The 17,106-nt window shown below is 42.6% G+C and overlaps 1 protein-coding gene across 1 annotated transcript in view; it reads right to left on the bottom strand.

Annotated features, from left to right (window-relative positions):
* HUNK (hormonally up-regulated Neu-associated kinase) overlaps nucleotides 1-17,106 on the bottom strand; it is a gene marked incomplete at both ends in the record, with an annotated part of 57,319 nt that overhangs the window by 13,150 nt on the left and 27,063 nt on the right. Inside the window, 4 exons of the mRNA XM_082487526.1 lie at nucleotides 1,173-1,308; nucleotides 6,844-6,971; nucleotides 8,854-8,989; nucleotides 14,909-14,964. Coding sequence (XP_082343652.1) covers nucleotides 1,173-1,308; nucleotides 6,844-6,971; nucleotides 8,854-8,989; nucleotides 14,909-14,964 — 456 coding nt within the window. The remainder of the gene's footprint in view (nucleotides 1-1,172; nucleotides 1,309-6,843; nucleotides 6,972-8,853; nucleotides 8,990-14,908; nucleotides 14,965-17,106) is intronic.

Genomic DNA, 17,106 nt, shown 5'->3' with positions numbered 1-17,106 from the left:
AAGTCATTTTTGGGTGGAGGACAGTGGTTCAGATGTTCAGACAAAGGTAGGTTGCCACATCCCTAGGCATACGCTACATCTGGTATCTGGCAACTGAGTAAATTGTAGGGGGGAAGTTAGGCCTCTTCAGGACTCTCCTGTTAGTGAGTTAGGACACAAATTTTAGGGCCCTATCAAATTTTAAGCGCTAAAATTAGGCTTTAAGTTGCTGTCTTTGCCTCAGTATTACTTAGGATCATGGCCTGCAAGCTAGTAACTCCTACAGTGAATCCTCTGTAGGTACTAGACTGTGTATGAGACACAGCTGGAGGGCTTTGATACAGGAAGGAGGCTTTATCTGATCAAATATAGACATATATTTCTAAGTTAGTTGCCTGAGGCTCCGTCTACGGTCACTGGAGAGGAACTCAGATCTCCTGGGCACAAGTCATCCTACTGCAGAATCAAAAAGAAGCCAGATGAATCATTCTGTAAAAAGTGCCCTTATTTCTCCCCATTGACTGTAATGAGCGCCCGGGCTGACTGGCTCGTGTGTAGACTCTATACTGCAGATGTTCAAAGTCAAGCAATATTATTTCTAACCAAAGTGGACTACAAGTATCTTTCTTTCTTTCTTTTTCTTTTTCTCTAGATGGATGTTTGATGGGCCGTGAGATTTGTTATCTGTTTGCATTTAGTCATGCATTCAGCATTGCACAGGTATTCAAGATCAACAACCAACAATGCAAGATCATTTAACTCTGACCTTTCTCACCACTGTCTGCGTATTTGCGTAATCCACAGAACCTCATGTATGCATCACAGGCATAGCCTCTATGGGAAAAGTAGCTTGGCTTTTACTGACAAACAAGGAAAAGATCAGAACTACCTTTCACACGTACCCATTCCAAGGTCTGGAGCCAATTAATCATATGATCTGCACCCCAGGCCACCCTAAAAATAACGCATCATATGCCAGCTTCAAATTTAAGGCATTGGTTTTGACTATTCCAAGCAACTCATATTCAATGGCCAATCCCAACAACTTTTAGGATGGAGTCACAAAAGCAGTTCCAGAAAATGCACTGGGATGCTGAAACACGAATGGAACTGAAACACCAGAGTTGTTCGCATTTTAACATATATAATGTATACACACCCTGGCAGGCTTTTTCCACTCTTTTGCACAGTACCTGTTTGGATATGTGACATTAGGTGGTGCTCTTCCAGGGTAATTCTCATTAAGCCATCGATTTGCAAGTGCCTGCTGGATGTTTGGTCTCTTTGCAGGATCTGGCTCAAGTAGAGATCGTAGAAAGTTTATGGCCGCTGTGAAGAAATCAAGGAAAAAACACACAACAGCTAAGTCATCTGCTTTATGACTTACACAGTAGTTGAGTTACTACAGGTGTGTAGCCTGACCAAGAGTATACTAAAAAGGAACGTTTTCCTTATGGTATGCTCTAATATCCTTGAAAAAAAGGAAAAACTGATAAGGGATTAGTAAGTAAAACAAACAATGATTTATAGTCACAATGATTTATAGAGTCATAAAGGAGCGGAGAAAAAGTGCCTTTTGTTTCAGAGCTTGTTTGAAGTTTCTGAGCAGGTTAGCCAAAACTTAATTTTTGTATGAGGACAAGAGGCTGGAGTCAGGTCAGAGGCAAATCACTCAATCTGTGTTTAAAGTAGAAGGAGACGGGCTGGGGATGAGGGGAGGGAAGGGATGCAGAGCTGGGAGGGAAGACAGAGAGAATTGTGCTCCCTTTGACATTATAAGGACAAATTCTCTCCTGGCTTCCAGCCAACCTACAACCAGTTGCAAGAGGTTTTAGCCAAATTAAAAGACTACAGTAAAATTAATGGGCTTCATTCTGTTTTCAGATACTCAATCTTCAACCTTCAGTGACATTCAACCATCCTTCAGCAGCTTCTTGCAAAACCCCTCAAAAATACTTTTCTGATATTTTTAAGACATGGGCTTCTTAGATGGTTAGGAACAATGAAATCAAGTGATTTGCTTAAAGACTCACAAGAAGTGCCTGAAAATAAACTGTGTTTTAACTAGGTCTTGTCTTTATTCCTCAAATTATCAAGGCTAGATTCAGTTTATCGGCTACAAAATAGTAAAGAGTTAACTATGTCCTCTACAATTCCTGGCACGCAAGATAAAGAAACCTAATTCTGGGAAAGCAAGATGGGAATGATGTTTTAGAGGGGATACAGTCAAGTGAGACGATGCCAAATAAGTCCTGAATGAAGTCAAGGGCAAGCAAGAGGCAGAAGCAATGGCTGCAGCACAGTTTTCTCCAGGTCAGATGGACAGGGCCTTGGGGGCTTTTTTCCACCTTCTCCCACAGCAGAGATGCAGTTCCCCTCCTACACTCCCTGCAGCGTGTTGTGTCTACTCATCTCCTTACTAGTGCAGGCGCCCTGGGCAGTGGCAGCACAGGACCACCATAGCACAGGATGGTGTCCTCTGGGATGTGTCTTCTGGGTGAGCTGCAGTATAGCCTTGCCAACACAGCTACTTCAGATCAGAGCAGGCAAGCCAAACCCCTTAAAGGCTTGTTTTACAAAGCAGACCAAACTGGACGTGCTAACATCTCAGTGCTAGAAAACTGAAATTATGAGCCAGTCCTCCCGTTTGGCTCTACAGGCATTTGGTCTCACTGCCACAGCATGCTCACTTGGCACCATGCCGTCCCCCATTCTGAAGCAGTGTGGCCATGATGCCTCTTCTCCACCAGCAATACAGCGAAACCCTCTTGAATCCCTGTTGCCACACACAATTTAAGGAGAATAATATGCCTGCCAGTGAGGCCATGATGTCCTCATCTGAAAAGGGCATCAATATTAACCTAGATGCAGCGCTGCTGCCCTTCGCAGGTTCCCCTCTATGAGACTGCTGCTCTCCTTCATGTTTGCCTGGCCATCCCCCCAGGCATTTTTATCTCCCTGAGCCCACCCGCATCACCCTCCACTCACGATACAGGACAAGGTGGCTGGGCTGATGTTCCAGGGCAGAGTGGTGGGTGAGGGAAGATGGGTTTCTCTTCAAATAAATCAGGGTTAGACCCCAATAGGTGCCAACTCCTAACAGCTTGGGTAACCTCAGTGTTCCACATCCTGCAAAAATCAAGCAACAGCTGGAGAGGGCCCTGAGAGGCTATCTGTTTCAATGCAGGCCTACCATCAAAAAGTTTATATTTGGAAGACAGAGAGTTACAACTATGTATTTACCAGTTCAGCTAGGCATTGGCTGAGTTTTTTCTAAGCTCTCTCTTCACAAATCGCTAATTTATGTGAGACACTTTACTTAAATCTTTCCCAACACTTTTGCTATTTTCCTACAACAGCAATATTGCGGAAGCAGCAGGAAAAGCCTCCAACCAAGTTCATAAACCTCCTGGCTGCTCCCCACATGCCCCAAGTGCCCCCTGTCATGCCTCTTGGGCACAGAACCCTCTGTTACGGCAAACAACAAAACCCTTGTTCTTCCATTTCATCTCCTCTCTCTCCAGTAGTTCCCCCATCTCTGTGTTAGAAACCACATGCATCCCACGGGTTTAGAACAAAATAAATAACCCCTCCCCAAACCAACACCACCCCTCTCCATTACCACCACCCTTGGCCCCCAAATCAGCTAATGTCTCCTTAAATATCTTACTTTTTCCCCCCATTGGCAAAAGGCAAACTGATTAAATTAATCTTGTGAAGCACCGCAGAGATCAACTGATCCAGATAGGGAAAAACTAATTCTGGAGAGAAGATCCCACTGCCACCCCTGCCCTGGGAGGCTCCCTGGCCAGCTGGACCCCGGTGACACGGAGGAAATGAGTAGCAGCACCTTGGTCAATTTGAGCTGTCAGATGGTACAGGGAGGAGAGAAGCCTTTTCCAGTTAGCCCCATGGCTGTGGGACAGTAAAATTAATCCCCTGGGATGCAAACACAAAGCTGCCCAATTGATTTTTGGACCCATTGAGCCTGAGGCCATTTTTTCTGCTGCACCAAGTAGGCCGGCAAACAAAGGGTGCCACGAACCAGCCTGCCGGGGCCTCATTACATGAGGACTCATTTATGACGAGCTTGAGGACAGCATTAATCACATTAGCCGGTGACCTGCACTCGGTGGAATTTTGTTCCCATGGTGTAATTCTGGGGCAAACTTTGCTCTTTTGACAAATGAGAGACCAGCATCATGAGAAACTACATTTCTCTCTTAACTTCCCTTGACAGACTGAGCTCCGCAATGACCATAAACAGAGCGTGCTTCAGCGGGGACTACAAGACCTGTCTTGTAATGTTCTTCATGTTCCTTGTCATCAATGAAACCAACTTAGTGTCTTGCTCACACTGTGAGGGTGTGCCTGGTTAAAATGAGGTGTACAGGTGCTGCTTACAGAACTGGCTGGAGAAAATGCAATGAGGTCATTTCACAAGCCACGAGCGATCTTCACCTAATAAAATCCTTCCTCCAAACTACAGGCACAGATAGATGATGGCTTTTCTTTTCATCTCCACTTCGTTTCTCTGCTCCAGAAGGAAGACCATAAACACACAGAAGTGGTAAATTGAGGATAAAAAAGGAATGTGTGCAAGGTGAATACTAACTTCCTGAACAACTGAACTCTGCTCACCTAAAATCAATAATCAGATAGCTGTGTTGTTTAAGAAGCTTAATGAAAAACGGTTTCCTAAATGGGAAAATCAAACACTAACTCCAAATTTTCCCTGTTGCTACACAGTTGCTTTGGGAGCTCAGGGTCACCCAAGATTTTAACTAATACAAATAAAATATGCTCTTGCTTAGTGATGACTGGCTACTTTTATGATGGGATTGTGTGTTCAGTTCAGTAACTGTGAAATTAAATATTGAAAGACAACACACTGAACAAGCAAAACAGATTCCTGCAAAAAATCTCTACTTTATATGTGAATTTAGAGAAAAAGAAAACCCAATTAAAGAAAAAGACCCCTAAACCTAAGAAGTTAACGAACACAACGATTCGCAGAGACCAGGAGCAGAGTTTCTACCTACTGACCCAAAGTCTAACTGTGGCAAGAACAAATGTCATCTTAAATCAGTTTGCCATGTCAGTGAATGCGCAAGGCCGCTGACTTAGCTCAAGAACCGATGTGTACCTTTGTTCACAGTGAGTAAAGGTTAACACGTTTAAATCTATTCCATTAATTTGCCATCATCTCTTAAAGTTAAATCTGCTGTAGTTCTCAGAGAATAAACAAAATACTGTTTTCACTGGAGATCATAGTGTCAGTGAGCTACAAACGCTACAGAGACGCACTTGTGAGAAAATCTGATCTCCATTATAAAATGGTAGGATGAATGAAACAGCAAAATGAAACCTGTCAAAAGTAATGCTATCTTTTTTGCTACCCAAGGTCTGGTCTTCTACCGGCCTTTTGCGGGTGATTCAGCCTTTAACACATGAGTTGTCCCAGTGAAGTCAGTGAAATCTCCCACTTAAAGACAACTGAAAGAAAAGAGTGATTGGGGAAACAGTCCATTGGTTCAAGGACACCAAACAGCCATCATATAACTGCTCGCTATAGGTAAAAGCCTCGTTCTGGAAGGTGAGTTTGGTAAATTTTTTGTGAAACTTGGAAAATTATTACCATACATGCAAGTCCCTGAATTCAAAAGTAACTTTGCAATTGCTGCAGGATTTGGCATCTAGATCAGTACAGCACAAAGCAGTCAGTATAATCTTTCTTTTAATTTACTCAGTGGGCCTTTATAGCATGTGCTAGAACGTTAAAATAGCCATTTTGTGCAACTGAATCCTAATGGGAAGTCTCCAGAATGGAAATACCAAACACTCTAATTGCATCAAATAGACGGCAAGACTTGCAGCATCCCAGCTCACTTGTAATCCTACCACTTTACAACATGCCAGCAATGTGAACTCCTGGCAGGAAACGTGCACTTCATACAGATGTTGAGTGAACAAGGAACAACATACTCTCCTTGATCCACAGATAACCTGTGTGAGAAAACACTTAACTACCTACTTTTTCTGTATGCAGGTAAATCTGTACTTGGAGAATTCATCTTGTGACACAACTTCCAAGGGCTTTCTCTTATCCCCCAAGACAATGGTTGCCATCCTTAGTGTAGTGAGTGAAAACGTATGCTCTGTTACCCTTTTTCTATTTGCAATCTTTTAATTTTATTGAATGTCCCTTGTAAACAGGCTGCCAGATAAGGAGAACAGAAGCTCTCCATAAACAACAAATTTAGCATACAAAAATAAAACTCAACTACAAAACAGAGTTTGTTCCAACTGCTGACAACGGTCTTGCTATAAGCTGAAAAATTGTTCCGTTGCCTAGTGACATGGCTTTGAAGCAGGAATTAGTATTTCTAATACTAATACATCAACAATTTTGCATTTTGTGAACACACAAAGATCATCACAGGCCACTGTCCCAAAATAACTTTCTGTGTGCATGTCATTATTTCATAATAAATGTGAGGTCATTCAAAGTAGCTTATCACTCAACCCTGGTCCAAAATAATGTGTTCATGCACCCATACCCTATGCTAAAATCTTCTGAACACGCAAAACTGACCAACTACTCTGCAAAAGCAGTTTCACAATTTTTCACAGATTTGTTCCTCTCATATTCAGCACAACTTGGCGCTTCTCCAGCTTACATAGAAAAGTCAAAGGAGTTATACTACAGCAACTCCCGCAGATCTTCTGGAGGCTAAAATGAAAAAACAGAGTATTTTTCACAATTAGCGTACCATGTCAGCAGTATGACTCACAATCCAGAATTCGACGCAATGGTTCTAACCAACTGGATCTAAACAGGTCCCAGCACACCCCCTTGATTACCTGTAGAGAGCTGTGTGGGAAAAGGGTTCATTTCTTTGTCCACCATTTTCTGGTATAAAGCTCTCAAGCTGAATGGCTCCACAGTAAAAGGTAATGTTCCAGTCAACATTGCGTACATGTTCACTCCACTAAAACAGAAAGAAAAAGAAACCAAAAGCATCAGGAATAAGGAAAAACACAGGCTTAGGTTTTAGTGACTGTACTCCATCTTTAATGTCTGACAACTATTAAAAAAGACCAAAAAATGCTCTCTCTTCTTTTGCACACAATGATTTGGGCAAGAATTCCCAGAGGTTTGCTCATGGAGGGTCACACAATCTGTAGGGACATAGGCTGGGAGCCACAGAACCGAGCCCAGCCCTTAGGCAACTCCTGGGCTGCATGCCACACCACAATTAAGTCTCTCCTCAGGCTGCATAGGCGTGCTGCTTTCAGGGTCTTGTCTTGGTGCTGCCTTGGGTTTGGAATGACTGCCCGCACCAATGGGGACATCATAGGTCTTGGTTCAGTGCCCAAAGGTTTCCACTGACCTCCACAGCCTCTGGTGCAGCCCAAAGATCAGGTGGGAACAATTACATTTTTCAATACATTTTACTGCTTATTTACGCCCAGCAAAGTCAGCAATGAAAAGTGGGTTGGGCACTCTTGTTCTTTTTCCTCTTAAAAGGGCTTTAAATTTAATTTGAGTGGAATTCGTCCCTTTTGGGAATTTGTTTCCCCAGTCTGATGAATAAACATATGTGAACAGAAAGAAACTAAACTGGTGTGCTATCGCAAACTATGATTCCAGCAACCATTTGTTCAGCTATGAGGAAGGGTAAGAGTTAACCATAGTTTTCTTTCTTTGATTAAAAGAAAGAGTCTTCGATTAAAAGAAAGAGCAGGACAGTATTACTAAAGAAGTTTAAATGGTTTACAAGAATGAATGTGCTCTGTTTGCCTGCATTCCTCAGGGCTGGTACTCTCATCCTCGATGTGGAGGATGGCCTGCTGATGGAGTGAGAAATTCAGTAGCCATACAAGGATTTAGCTGTGGGTCTCCTTGGAAGACAGACCGCAAATGAGGCTTCAGCAGGGGATGCTCTAAAGAGCCTTGAGGTGTAACAGGGGACCCACCGGGTCAAACTGAGAGATTACTTTGACCCAGGTCTTAGTCTCATATATAAACTATGGCCAATCTTTCTTAGCAGTAGTACTTATATACTACAATACATTTTCCAAGCATTCCAAATAATTCAACCTGGGATTTACCATAATTCTGTTATTTCATTGAAATTTATACAAATATTATTATCCCCACTTGGTGAGGAAAAATCTATCGATACTTAAGCAAAAGCTAAAACTCAACTGACTTCAGTTAATTCCTCTCCAGGATTCACAAGGGTAACGGACACCATGTCCACGGTCAACAGGAGGGTAGTGGGAGTTGCACAGACTAAAACACTGCAGACAAATTCATTGACTCCAAAACATCTTTCTGGCTTCCTCTACACTGGCACTGGGGAATTCTGTCTGTTCTTTTGCCTGAACACTAGTAAGCTCACAAAGGCTCACGAGTCTTCTGGCCATTTTTGTTCCCCCTTTAACAACCATGCTTTCAAGATGGTGCTTTCAAAGTGATGACCTGACTTGATTTCACATTTCTTGTCAGACTTGACTGTGGATAGTGCGCATAGCCCACGTAAATGCTTGAGGATCCTTTGGGGAAAACTAAAAAGGCTGTCTGTCCTCTTGTGCCAGAGCCATATCTTCTACTATGTCTGAACATCACCGATCAACAGTTGTGCCTTACTGCAATCTCTCCATGCTATATGTTCTAGCGATCTATATACAGGTACATAAAGAGCTATTTCGAAACAAGATATCTGCGCAATTTAGTTCACAGAATCATACTAATTAATTAAACAGATTTTCTTACTCAGAGTAGCCGAATATATGAATAATGTTTCTCATTTGAGCAATGGGTAACAATGACAGTAATAACAATTATCAACTAGAAAAGTAACTCACATGGACCAAACGTCTATTTTGGGCCCGTATTTTTTCCTTGCCAGAAGTTCAGGGGCTGCATATGCTGGGCTCCCACACTGGGTGCTGAATGGATCAGAATAACCCAAGATGCCTGCACAGTTGCTCAATCCAAAGTCTGTGAAAGGCACAGAGACAGAGTTATGAAAGAGACAGATACAGTAAAACTGTGCTAGAACACAAGAAAAAAAAAAGGACATTTTTTTCCAAAAGTTAAGCAATGAGCTGCCTAAGAAAAAAAATCTTCCACGTGCAAAAATTTTATACGATTTCTCTGAGGTGCTCGATAACCAGAGATTTCCACAAGCAACAAAAAAAAAAAGTCTTAGAATGTGCACAATTACCAATTTCATACACAAAGCAACTACATTTCGCTGAGAAGCGGATGGCAACAACCGGAGCTGAGCTTGTCCCAGGCACTACATGAAGTGCATGGGGCAGAAAGCCACCTCCAGCTGTCGTGGATTGCATAGTGCTGCAGTATGTTATGTAGAGGCCAATTTTAAGTGGGATTTTGTCAACATTTTCCTCGAAATTGTGTAAATGAGCCATTGGATGTAAGGTGAGGTGGGCAGGGGGTTGCTTTCTGGGACTACTGTGGTGATGCACACACGCACAGGGTTGCAGAGTCAGCATTTCAGCTCTGAAATAACACAGGGAGATCTTGGAGCAAGAAGGGGAATGTGTTGATTTGGCTCCCCCTTCCCGGAGTTCTGCCTTGAATTATTATATTTCTGGCCCCTGGGTATATCTGACACTCTTGCTGGCAATAATAACGAGGGACTGGCAAAGGCTGGCACCACAAGCTGATCAAAGACGACAGGCAGCCTCTCTGCACCAGAGGAGGCTGCAGTTTCCCAACTGCTCTCAGCCAACCCAAACCTGGGCTGGTACCGAGGAGAGTGTTCCCAACGTCTCCTCTGTCTGCTCCAGTGCTGGTATGGCTGCAGGGTGAGCTGGGTTTAAGAAATGATCTTAAAAATTCAACCACTAAGCAAGGAAAGAAAGGCAGACAGAGTCACACTAGTGGCAGAAGAGGCTGGGGGCAACATGCAAGCCCACCCTGTCTAGTGGTAGCTCATGCTTGGCTTGGGAGAAAGCAATTATGAAACCACAGCCTGAGAGATCATAGAATCATAGAATAGTTTAGGTTGGAAAGGACCTTGTAGATCATCAAGTTCCAATCCCCCTGCCATAGGCAGGGACACCTCCCACTAGACCAGGTTGCACAAGGCCACGTCCGGCCTGGCCTTGAACACCTCCAGGGATGGGGCCTCAACAACCACTCTGGGCAACTTGTTCCAGTGCCTTACCACCCTCAAAGTGAAAAACTTCTTCCTAATGTTTAATCTGAGCCTGCCCTCTTCCAGTTTAAAGCCATTCCCACTCCTCCTATCACTACATGCCCTAGTAAAAAGTCCTTCCCCAGCTCTCCTGTAGGCCCCCTTTAGGTACTGGAAGGCCGCAATAAAGTCTCCCCGGAGCCTTCTCTTCTGCAGGCTGAACAGCCCCAACGGGTTGCAGAGGATCTTGAAAGTGAAGTCAAACAACTTGATGTGATAAAAGGGAAGAAGCAAGACGAGCTTGCAAGGAGGAGGATGACATGGGCAAAGCTGACAGGCCAGGAGAACGGCCTTTGCTGCAGGGCAATGCATTCAGGAGCAGAGGATCTAGGGAGGTCACAATCAAAGACGTTCGTATTTATTAATAACTTGTTATTGATGACAGCTGCAACAACAAAAATATTGCGATCAAGAACACTGACATCTGTTTTATTCCTTCCTTTTTTTTTGATCTAGTCTTCTTAAAAATTCCCAGAATGCATGCGTGTCTAAAATGAAACTGTCTTATCCATAAACGAGGCAGTCAGGAGAAGCAGACTGCTGAATCCTCTTCTTACAGATTTGCATCTTGTGTCCATTTGTCTCGTGAAACAGCGCATTTTGGGGTGTGCTACTCACCTGCCCGGATGAGCTAAAAGCATCACATCTTGCAGGTCAAATATAGCAGGCAACTGCCGAGCCCATGCAATACTCTCTCTCCACAGAATCATTAATTTGGGTCTCTCTCCCTTATCTGCCTACTTATTTGCATAACGCTTGAAGTAATGGCCTGTCCTTTTGCTTTTAGCCCACGGTAAATTTGGCTGATATCAGACAGGCATTCCTCAAGGTATTAGAAGCACCCTGACAGGGCGCTCACATAAGCCTTCTTCCCTTACAAGACCAGACAAAAATCTAATAATGCTTACAAAAAAAATTGCAATTATAAAGATGACTATGTGAGCTGGAGTGCCCAAATGACTGCACACTGCTTTCCACTCGACTGGCTGCATCTCTGAGAGCGAGACAAGCACAAGGGAGACAAGAATCACTATATTTGACATCCAAAGAGGCTCAAAGGGGTTTTGCTGGAGAACATTGTCAAAACTGAAGCGAGGATCAAGACAATTTCCTTGCCTCTGATGGAAAACAATTGTCTCTGGACACTGCTTAATCATCTCTGCTAGGTATGTATTATCCCTGGGGCTTATACAAATACTTCTAAGGATCCATTTACTTAATTAATGTATTTATTAGCTATGGCCTGAGATTAGTTATGTCAACTGTACAATACTTTTTAAAACTCCTAGAACTAATATCTCCACACAGTATTATTCATGGCCTCTACCCTGTTGTGTCATACCACCTCATAATTACTTGACTGTAATATAATGCTTTACAATCAAAGTATATAAGGGCTATATTCTGCGATGGTGTAAATCAGCATCCTATTATCATTAGCAATGCGGGTATACTGTAGTGGAGGTTTTAATTACCTTATTTGCTTAAACTATAAACATCTGATTCACTTTTTTCAGCTCATTCATTTAATCTAGGCTGATATAGTCTTTTTTCTAACGCCTGTTGAAATGCAGAATGTGCGCAAACACATGCATATTGGGAACAGGGATTTTATCGCATAAGAAATGGAAATACTGTTATTAACATTGTGGCAGCACATTGTGATTGCAGTGTGATTTTTATTAAGGATGCACTGCTGATCTCAATAAGAATGGTATTACCACCAGCACTGACAATTTCACTGCCATTCCTGCCTCTGTCTTGGGCTTCCTTTCAATAAGCTGAGCTAATTACAGAACTCAGATCAAAGGCCACACTTGGTTTTCCAAAGTAAATATTATGACATGGAAACTCCACCACCCCCACTGTTCGTACTATCGAAGTATCGCATTGCACTACTACTCTTTAACGCCTCCAGGAAATCAACATTAAGCTATGGATATATGGCTATCTCTGAAGCTGTGACAGTTGGAACATGGAAAGAGTTGTTATTAAATAACAGAAGCCTTAGCACCAACCTCGTGGGCAAGTTTGACCAGCAGAGCTCCATGGAGCTCAGCAGAGCTATGTGTTGGCAGGGTCCTTTTGGTGCCATAGGTGCTTGAGCAGGATGCCAAGGACTTTGCATGGCCTGTGCGTGGCTTTTCAAAGCATCTTTATCTGACACCTACCACCATGGACTGGTAGATGAAGAGATGTGAATTATTTCCAGCATTTGCCAATCCTAATGTTCTTAGATTTGAGACTTAACACAGCAAAGTGATTTTTTCTAATAATATTATCTAAGAACATCTTATAAACCACCTAGTCACGTAGCTAAAAAGAGTAACAAAATCAAGGTGCCATTAAGCAGCTGGGTGAAGAAAGGGACTCAAGGGATTCAGTTCTCATTGAAATGCATGAACAAGCAGGGATTTTCAATGTCACTTCCCAGTACATTTTTAATCTTCATTTCACCTTTTCTTTTTCCTTTATGGTGGGTTTTCTTCATTTCACAGTTATTACAAGAGCAACATTTTTATTAGGTACTAGTGTGTTTGCTGCTGCACAAGACAGGGAGACGAAGCTCCCACCCCAAAGCAGTTAATGTGCCCTGGTTTTGTAGCTTCAAGTCTCTTCTCCCAAGCATGAAAAGCAGCGTGTAATTCCTCAAAATGTACTCTTCACTCCTGAAGAACCTTCCTGGGCAGGACTACGTGATGACACAACTGATTCATGATGTTTCTAGAAAGACAGACTACATAAAATATTGTACTAAGCACTGAATGAGCTGAGTGAGGGAACCGGCAGGGAGGAGGGAGAGGAGTAAATTGTCTGGTTTCTAAATGATCTGGTCTATTCCACCAGCTGCAGACAGGTGCTGGAAAATTTTCGCTGTCCTGGGAAACCCTCATGGCAATGGAAAGCTGCACGGCAGCTCAAGCATTACTTCTGCTACCCCCTGGAAAAGAGGTATTAGCGAGGAGAGGTTGCCCAGGGACCTGAGGCCCATTTTGGTAGCCCCTGCTCCAGCTTTCCCCGCAATCACAGCAGACAGAGAATGAAGAACAGAGGCACTGCTTCTTCAGGGTGAACAACCAGAGGTCACCATCATCGCTAGTGAGATATGGCATGAGCTGACTGTGATATTAAATCTGTTTTTACTTACAGCAAAATTATTACTAATAAAGCAACCTTTACTTTTCTATAACATACCCAGTTGGACGGTGGGATTTAATTGCTTTGTTTTAAAATACATACTGTGTACAATCTGCTCTGCTTAAAACATCAGGCTGCAGACCTGAGGACAATTTACTTTCAACGTTAGCAAGGCTACAAAAGATCGAACCGTCTCTTTTCTCTAGTCTTCCCACACCACCCACTGTGAGGAGACCTTTCTATGCAACCGAAGCAAATGAAAGTGCAGGAACAGTTATGAAGTAATTTTTTGGCATGTGAGCTTTAATTGTACATGTATCATCTGATTAGGTCTGGGTTTGGATGTCAAGTTCACATACTGTTGTGTAACCAAACACCCAATAACAGGAAAGTTATAGAAACTCTTTAAATCTATCAGATGTTCATATAGCACTGTTGCAAACCATCTGGTCTCACTTATCTGCTAAATCAAGATAATGGGTGGTATCCATCATTACTGATGAATGATTCATGGTAACATATCGGTATCCTCTTGACCCGTAGCTGAGGTAATGCAGAGTTCTCTTTTGCTATTATTTTCCCAGAGTCGGTTGAATCGCTATAGAGTAATGACTAGAAGTCATGGTAATAGTTCCAAAGACTGAATTCACTAAGTAAATTTCGACTATTTCAGACTTTATTAACCATCCTCCTCCTGTTTGTTTGGAGACGCATGTGCGTTATACATTACAGTAAGTGTCCATTTGACCTGAATGTTAAGTGTTTTTCATCACTTTTCAGATCATGGAACCTTTTGAAGAAAGTCAATCAAGCTTTTAAGTCTGCAACCACAGACACTGCTGTTGGCAAAAGTGTAGGCATGGAGATAAATACAAGCAGATGTTTCAGTTTTTTTTTATGAAGGGCATATTTTCTTTTCAATGCCCACATTAACATTAATGGGAGTTATGCAAAGGCAGTGAGAGACTATACCCACTGATGATTAATCTAAAATGTCTGCACAACTTCAATGAATCAAGTCCTGCGTACAACTGATACCCAAATACAATCAAGATGCTATCATTTATCTTTTTTATTTATTAACAGCACCTTCTAAACCAATTTGGTATCGGGTGCTGGAAGCAAATTTAACGAATATAAATATAGGACCAAATTTTGCCAGCTGCTAAAAATGTGTGCAACTCCCACTGACTTCAGCGGAAGCATATGCATATGGGGGCAGAATCCAACCCTTAGTAAATATGAAATTATCAAGATAATAAAATAAATTATTTCTGTGGTGTCAATTATTTAATTCTTTACAAAGTTTCTGATTTGAATATGAAAGCTGTTGGTTAAAAGATGAAGGATTATTCCCATACCCAGTTAAAGCTGAATTATTTGGAACATTTTTTTCACAAGATGCTGTCAGGAACAGCTTGATTGCTATCTATACTCTCTCAGCTCCTCTCTGCAGCAACATTAGCAGTTGTCACATGAAGGATTATGAAGTCTCAAAAACTCTCTTTATAAAACTACCAATTTTAATTACTGGAATTGCCAAACTGGTTTCATACCAATAAGCTTGATATTGTTGTCTTCATCTAGCAACAGATTTTCTATCTTCAAGTCTCTGAAAGAAATAAAATATTTTGAGTGAGCCTCCAAAATAATGAAGCAGCTTCCCATCACTCTCATCACTGTATTTACAAGATTCATATATAATAATGCGTATAATGAAAGCAGCGCACACAGTTCCACATTCAAAGCGGAAAGCCCCATGCATTGTCTCCTCTCCAAAATTACCAGTGCTTTCGCGCACAGTTTCGCACCTATTCTTCAGGCACAAAATGACTTCATAAACATTTGTCAGTACATCCTGTAATTAACCAGGTTCTTCAAATTTCTCACATACTTAAAAGTCTGCAGAAGTCTTATACACTGGAAAACATTTCAAATAGATGTTTTTGGAACTGGAGGTCACTTTCTCATTACTCTTCATAACCAAACGCTCTTCACTGGCCGCAGCTGAAGAATGAACCTCCTTCTGCAGAGATGTGAGAAGCCAAACGTCTGTCCTCTGCTATTGTCTGCAAGGAAGATCAGAATCAACCTTCCCTGGGGGTGAAGCATCCAAACTCCTTACAGAGGTGATCAGCACTGGTACTTCCATACGCTAAAGGTGAAAACTGAGCCTGAGGGATTGAAATGACTTGCCCAATGCCATCCAGAAGGCCAGTAACAAAGCCGAGAAGAAGTCACATAGGTTTTCTGAGTGCCTCGTTAGTGCTTTCTCCACCGCGCCACCCTGCCCAACACCAACTGCACAGATCAGGGCCTGGACCAATTGCAAGACAGAGAGGATAAAGTGAAAGTGGTCTCCTTCTACAAGACAACCAACACTTCTTCTGACGCGTACATCAGCATTTTGTTCACTTCACATGTGCCCTTTCGTCACTTAAGAACATGGTTGTGCTTTCCTACGCCATGTTCTACCTAAGAAAAATATTCCAGGGATCAGACACACACACACACAAAAACACCCCAAACCCCTGAACCATACAGACTAAGCACTAAGTATAATATAAAAAAAAAATCATTCAGGTTGCTACACAACTTCTCCGTGACTTCCAGCAGTTGGCTGTGTCTTTATCACAAGAATTTTGTCCCCATCCCAACATAAAATATTTCTAACAATCAGCATGCCGGGATACCAACAGCTCACAGGGGCAGTGATGCTTCTCCCAGCACGCTTCGGAAAAATCTGGATAATAAAGCCATCAGCTATAATTATGGGAAGTCAGTGACATCCAGGGTATTTTGCCTTTGTAAGGCAAAGGGAGTAATGAAGGATGCCTCTATTACAGATGAAAATATAAGGCTTAATAAAATAAGACAAGTAAACCAAGCAAACCAAACAAAGTACTTCCACAAGAAAGGATCTGGGAAAGAAAGAAAAATAGCTGTGACCAAGTCCAAGCCTTTTTTAAAACGTTCCCCTCCATTCCGTTTTATGCTGATGCTGTGTTTCAAATAAACCTGAGGCAGAAGAGTACTTGCAGGTAGGATGCCACTCGCTTCATTGATACCACCCCACAAAGACCTTCTCCAAACAGATGTTCCTACACCTCAGTGAGCATTTCTTACAGATTCTCCTTGCTTCACATGTGAAAAGAAATAGGGGAAATACTATATAAATCTACCGAAGGAGAGTATTTTGCAAGTTTCAGATATTCAGGAGCAATATCCAGGCTTTACTAGAGGGTCCAGCCAAAACACTTTGTGAGGAGAGGACTGCCTTCTGCACCAATCCTCTTCTTGGAGAAGCAACGTAACTCAGTCAACAAAGACAGCAGGGGGGGAATACGTTCCCTCCTCTGGCAATAACCCAGTGTCTTAACTTGAGGAAACCATCCACGTTAAAAGTGGATGGCAGCTAATTTCAAACACCACAGCAGAAATGTAGCCAGATTTGGCTGTGTTCTGACCAAGACCCAGCCTACAAAGAGCCCGCTCTCCAGCCCCGGGACATGTACCCCATGATCCTGGCTGGCATCTACAGCATCCCTCCCCTTGTCCATGGGAGACTCTGTGTCTCACGATGGTGGTGCAGACCCACTGCCCTGCATCCTCCAAAAGGAGCATCCCTCGAAGGGCAACTCCTGCCGCTGAGAGATGGCTTGATACAAGGAGGATGTGCCCTGCCAGATGGATCCAGATCAACCCACTTCTGCTTCCCCCTACTGCCAAAAAAGGGCTTATTTCTTCACTTCTT

This window comes from Vanellus vanellus (genome assembly GCF_965231255.1).
Source record: "Vanellus vanellus genome assembly, chromosome: 1".
NCBI classification, from domain to species: domain Eukaryota; kingdom Metazoa; phylum Chordata; class Aves; order Charadriiformes; family Charadriidae; genus Vanellus; species Vanellus vanellus.
The sequence above is the reverse complement of the archived record's forward strand: the minus strand, read 5'-3'. Positions and strand labels throughout refer to the sequence as shown.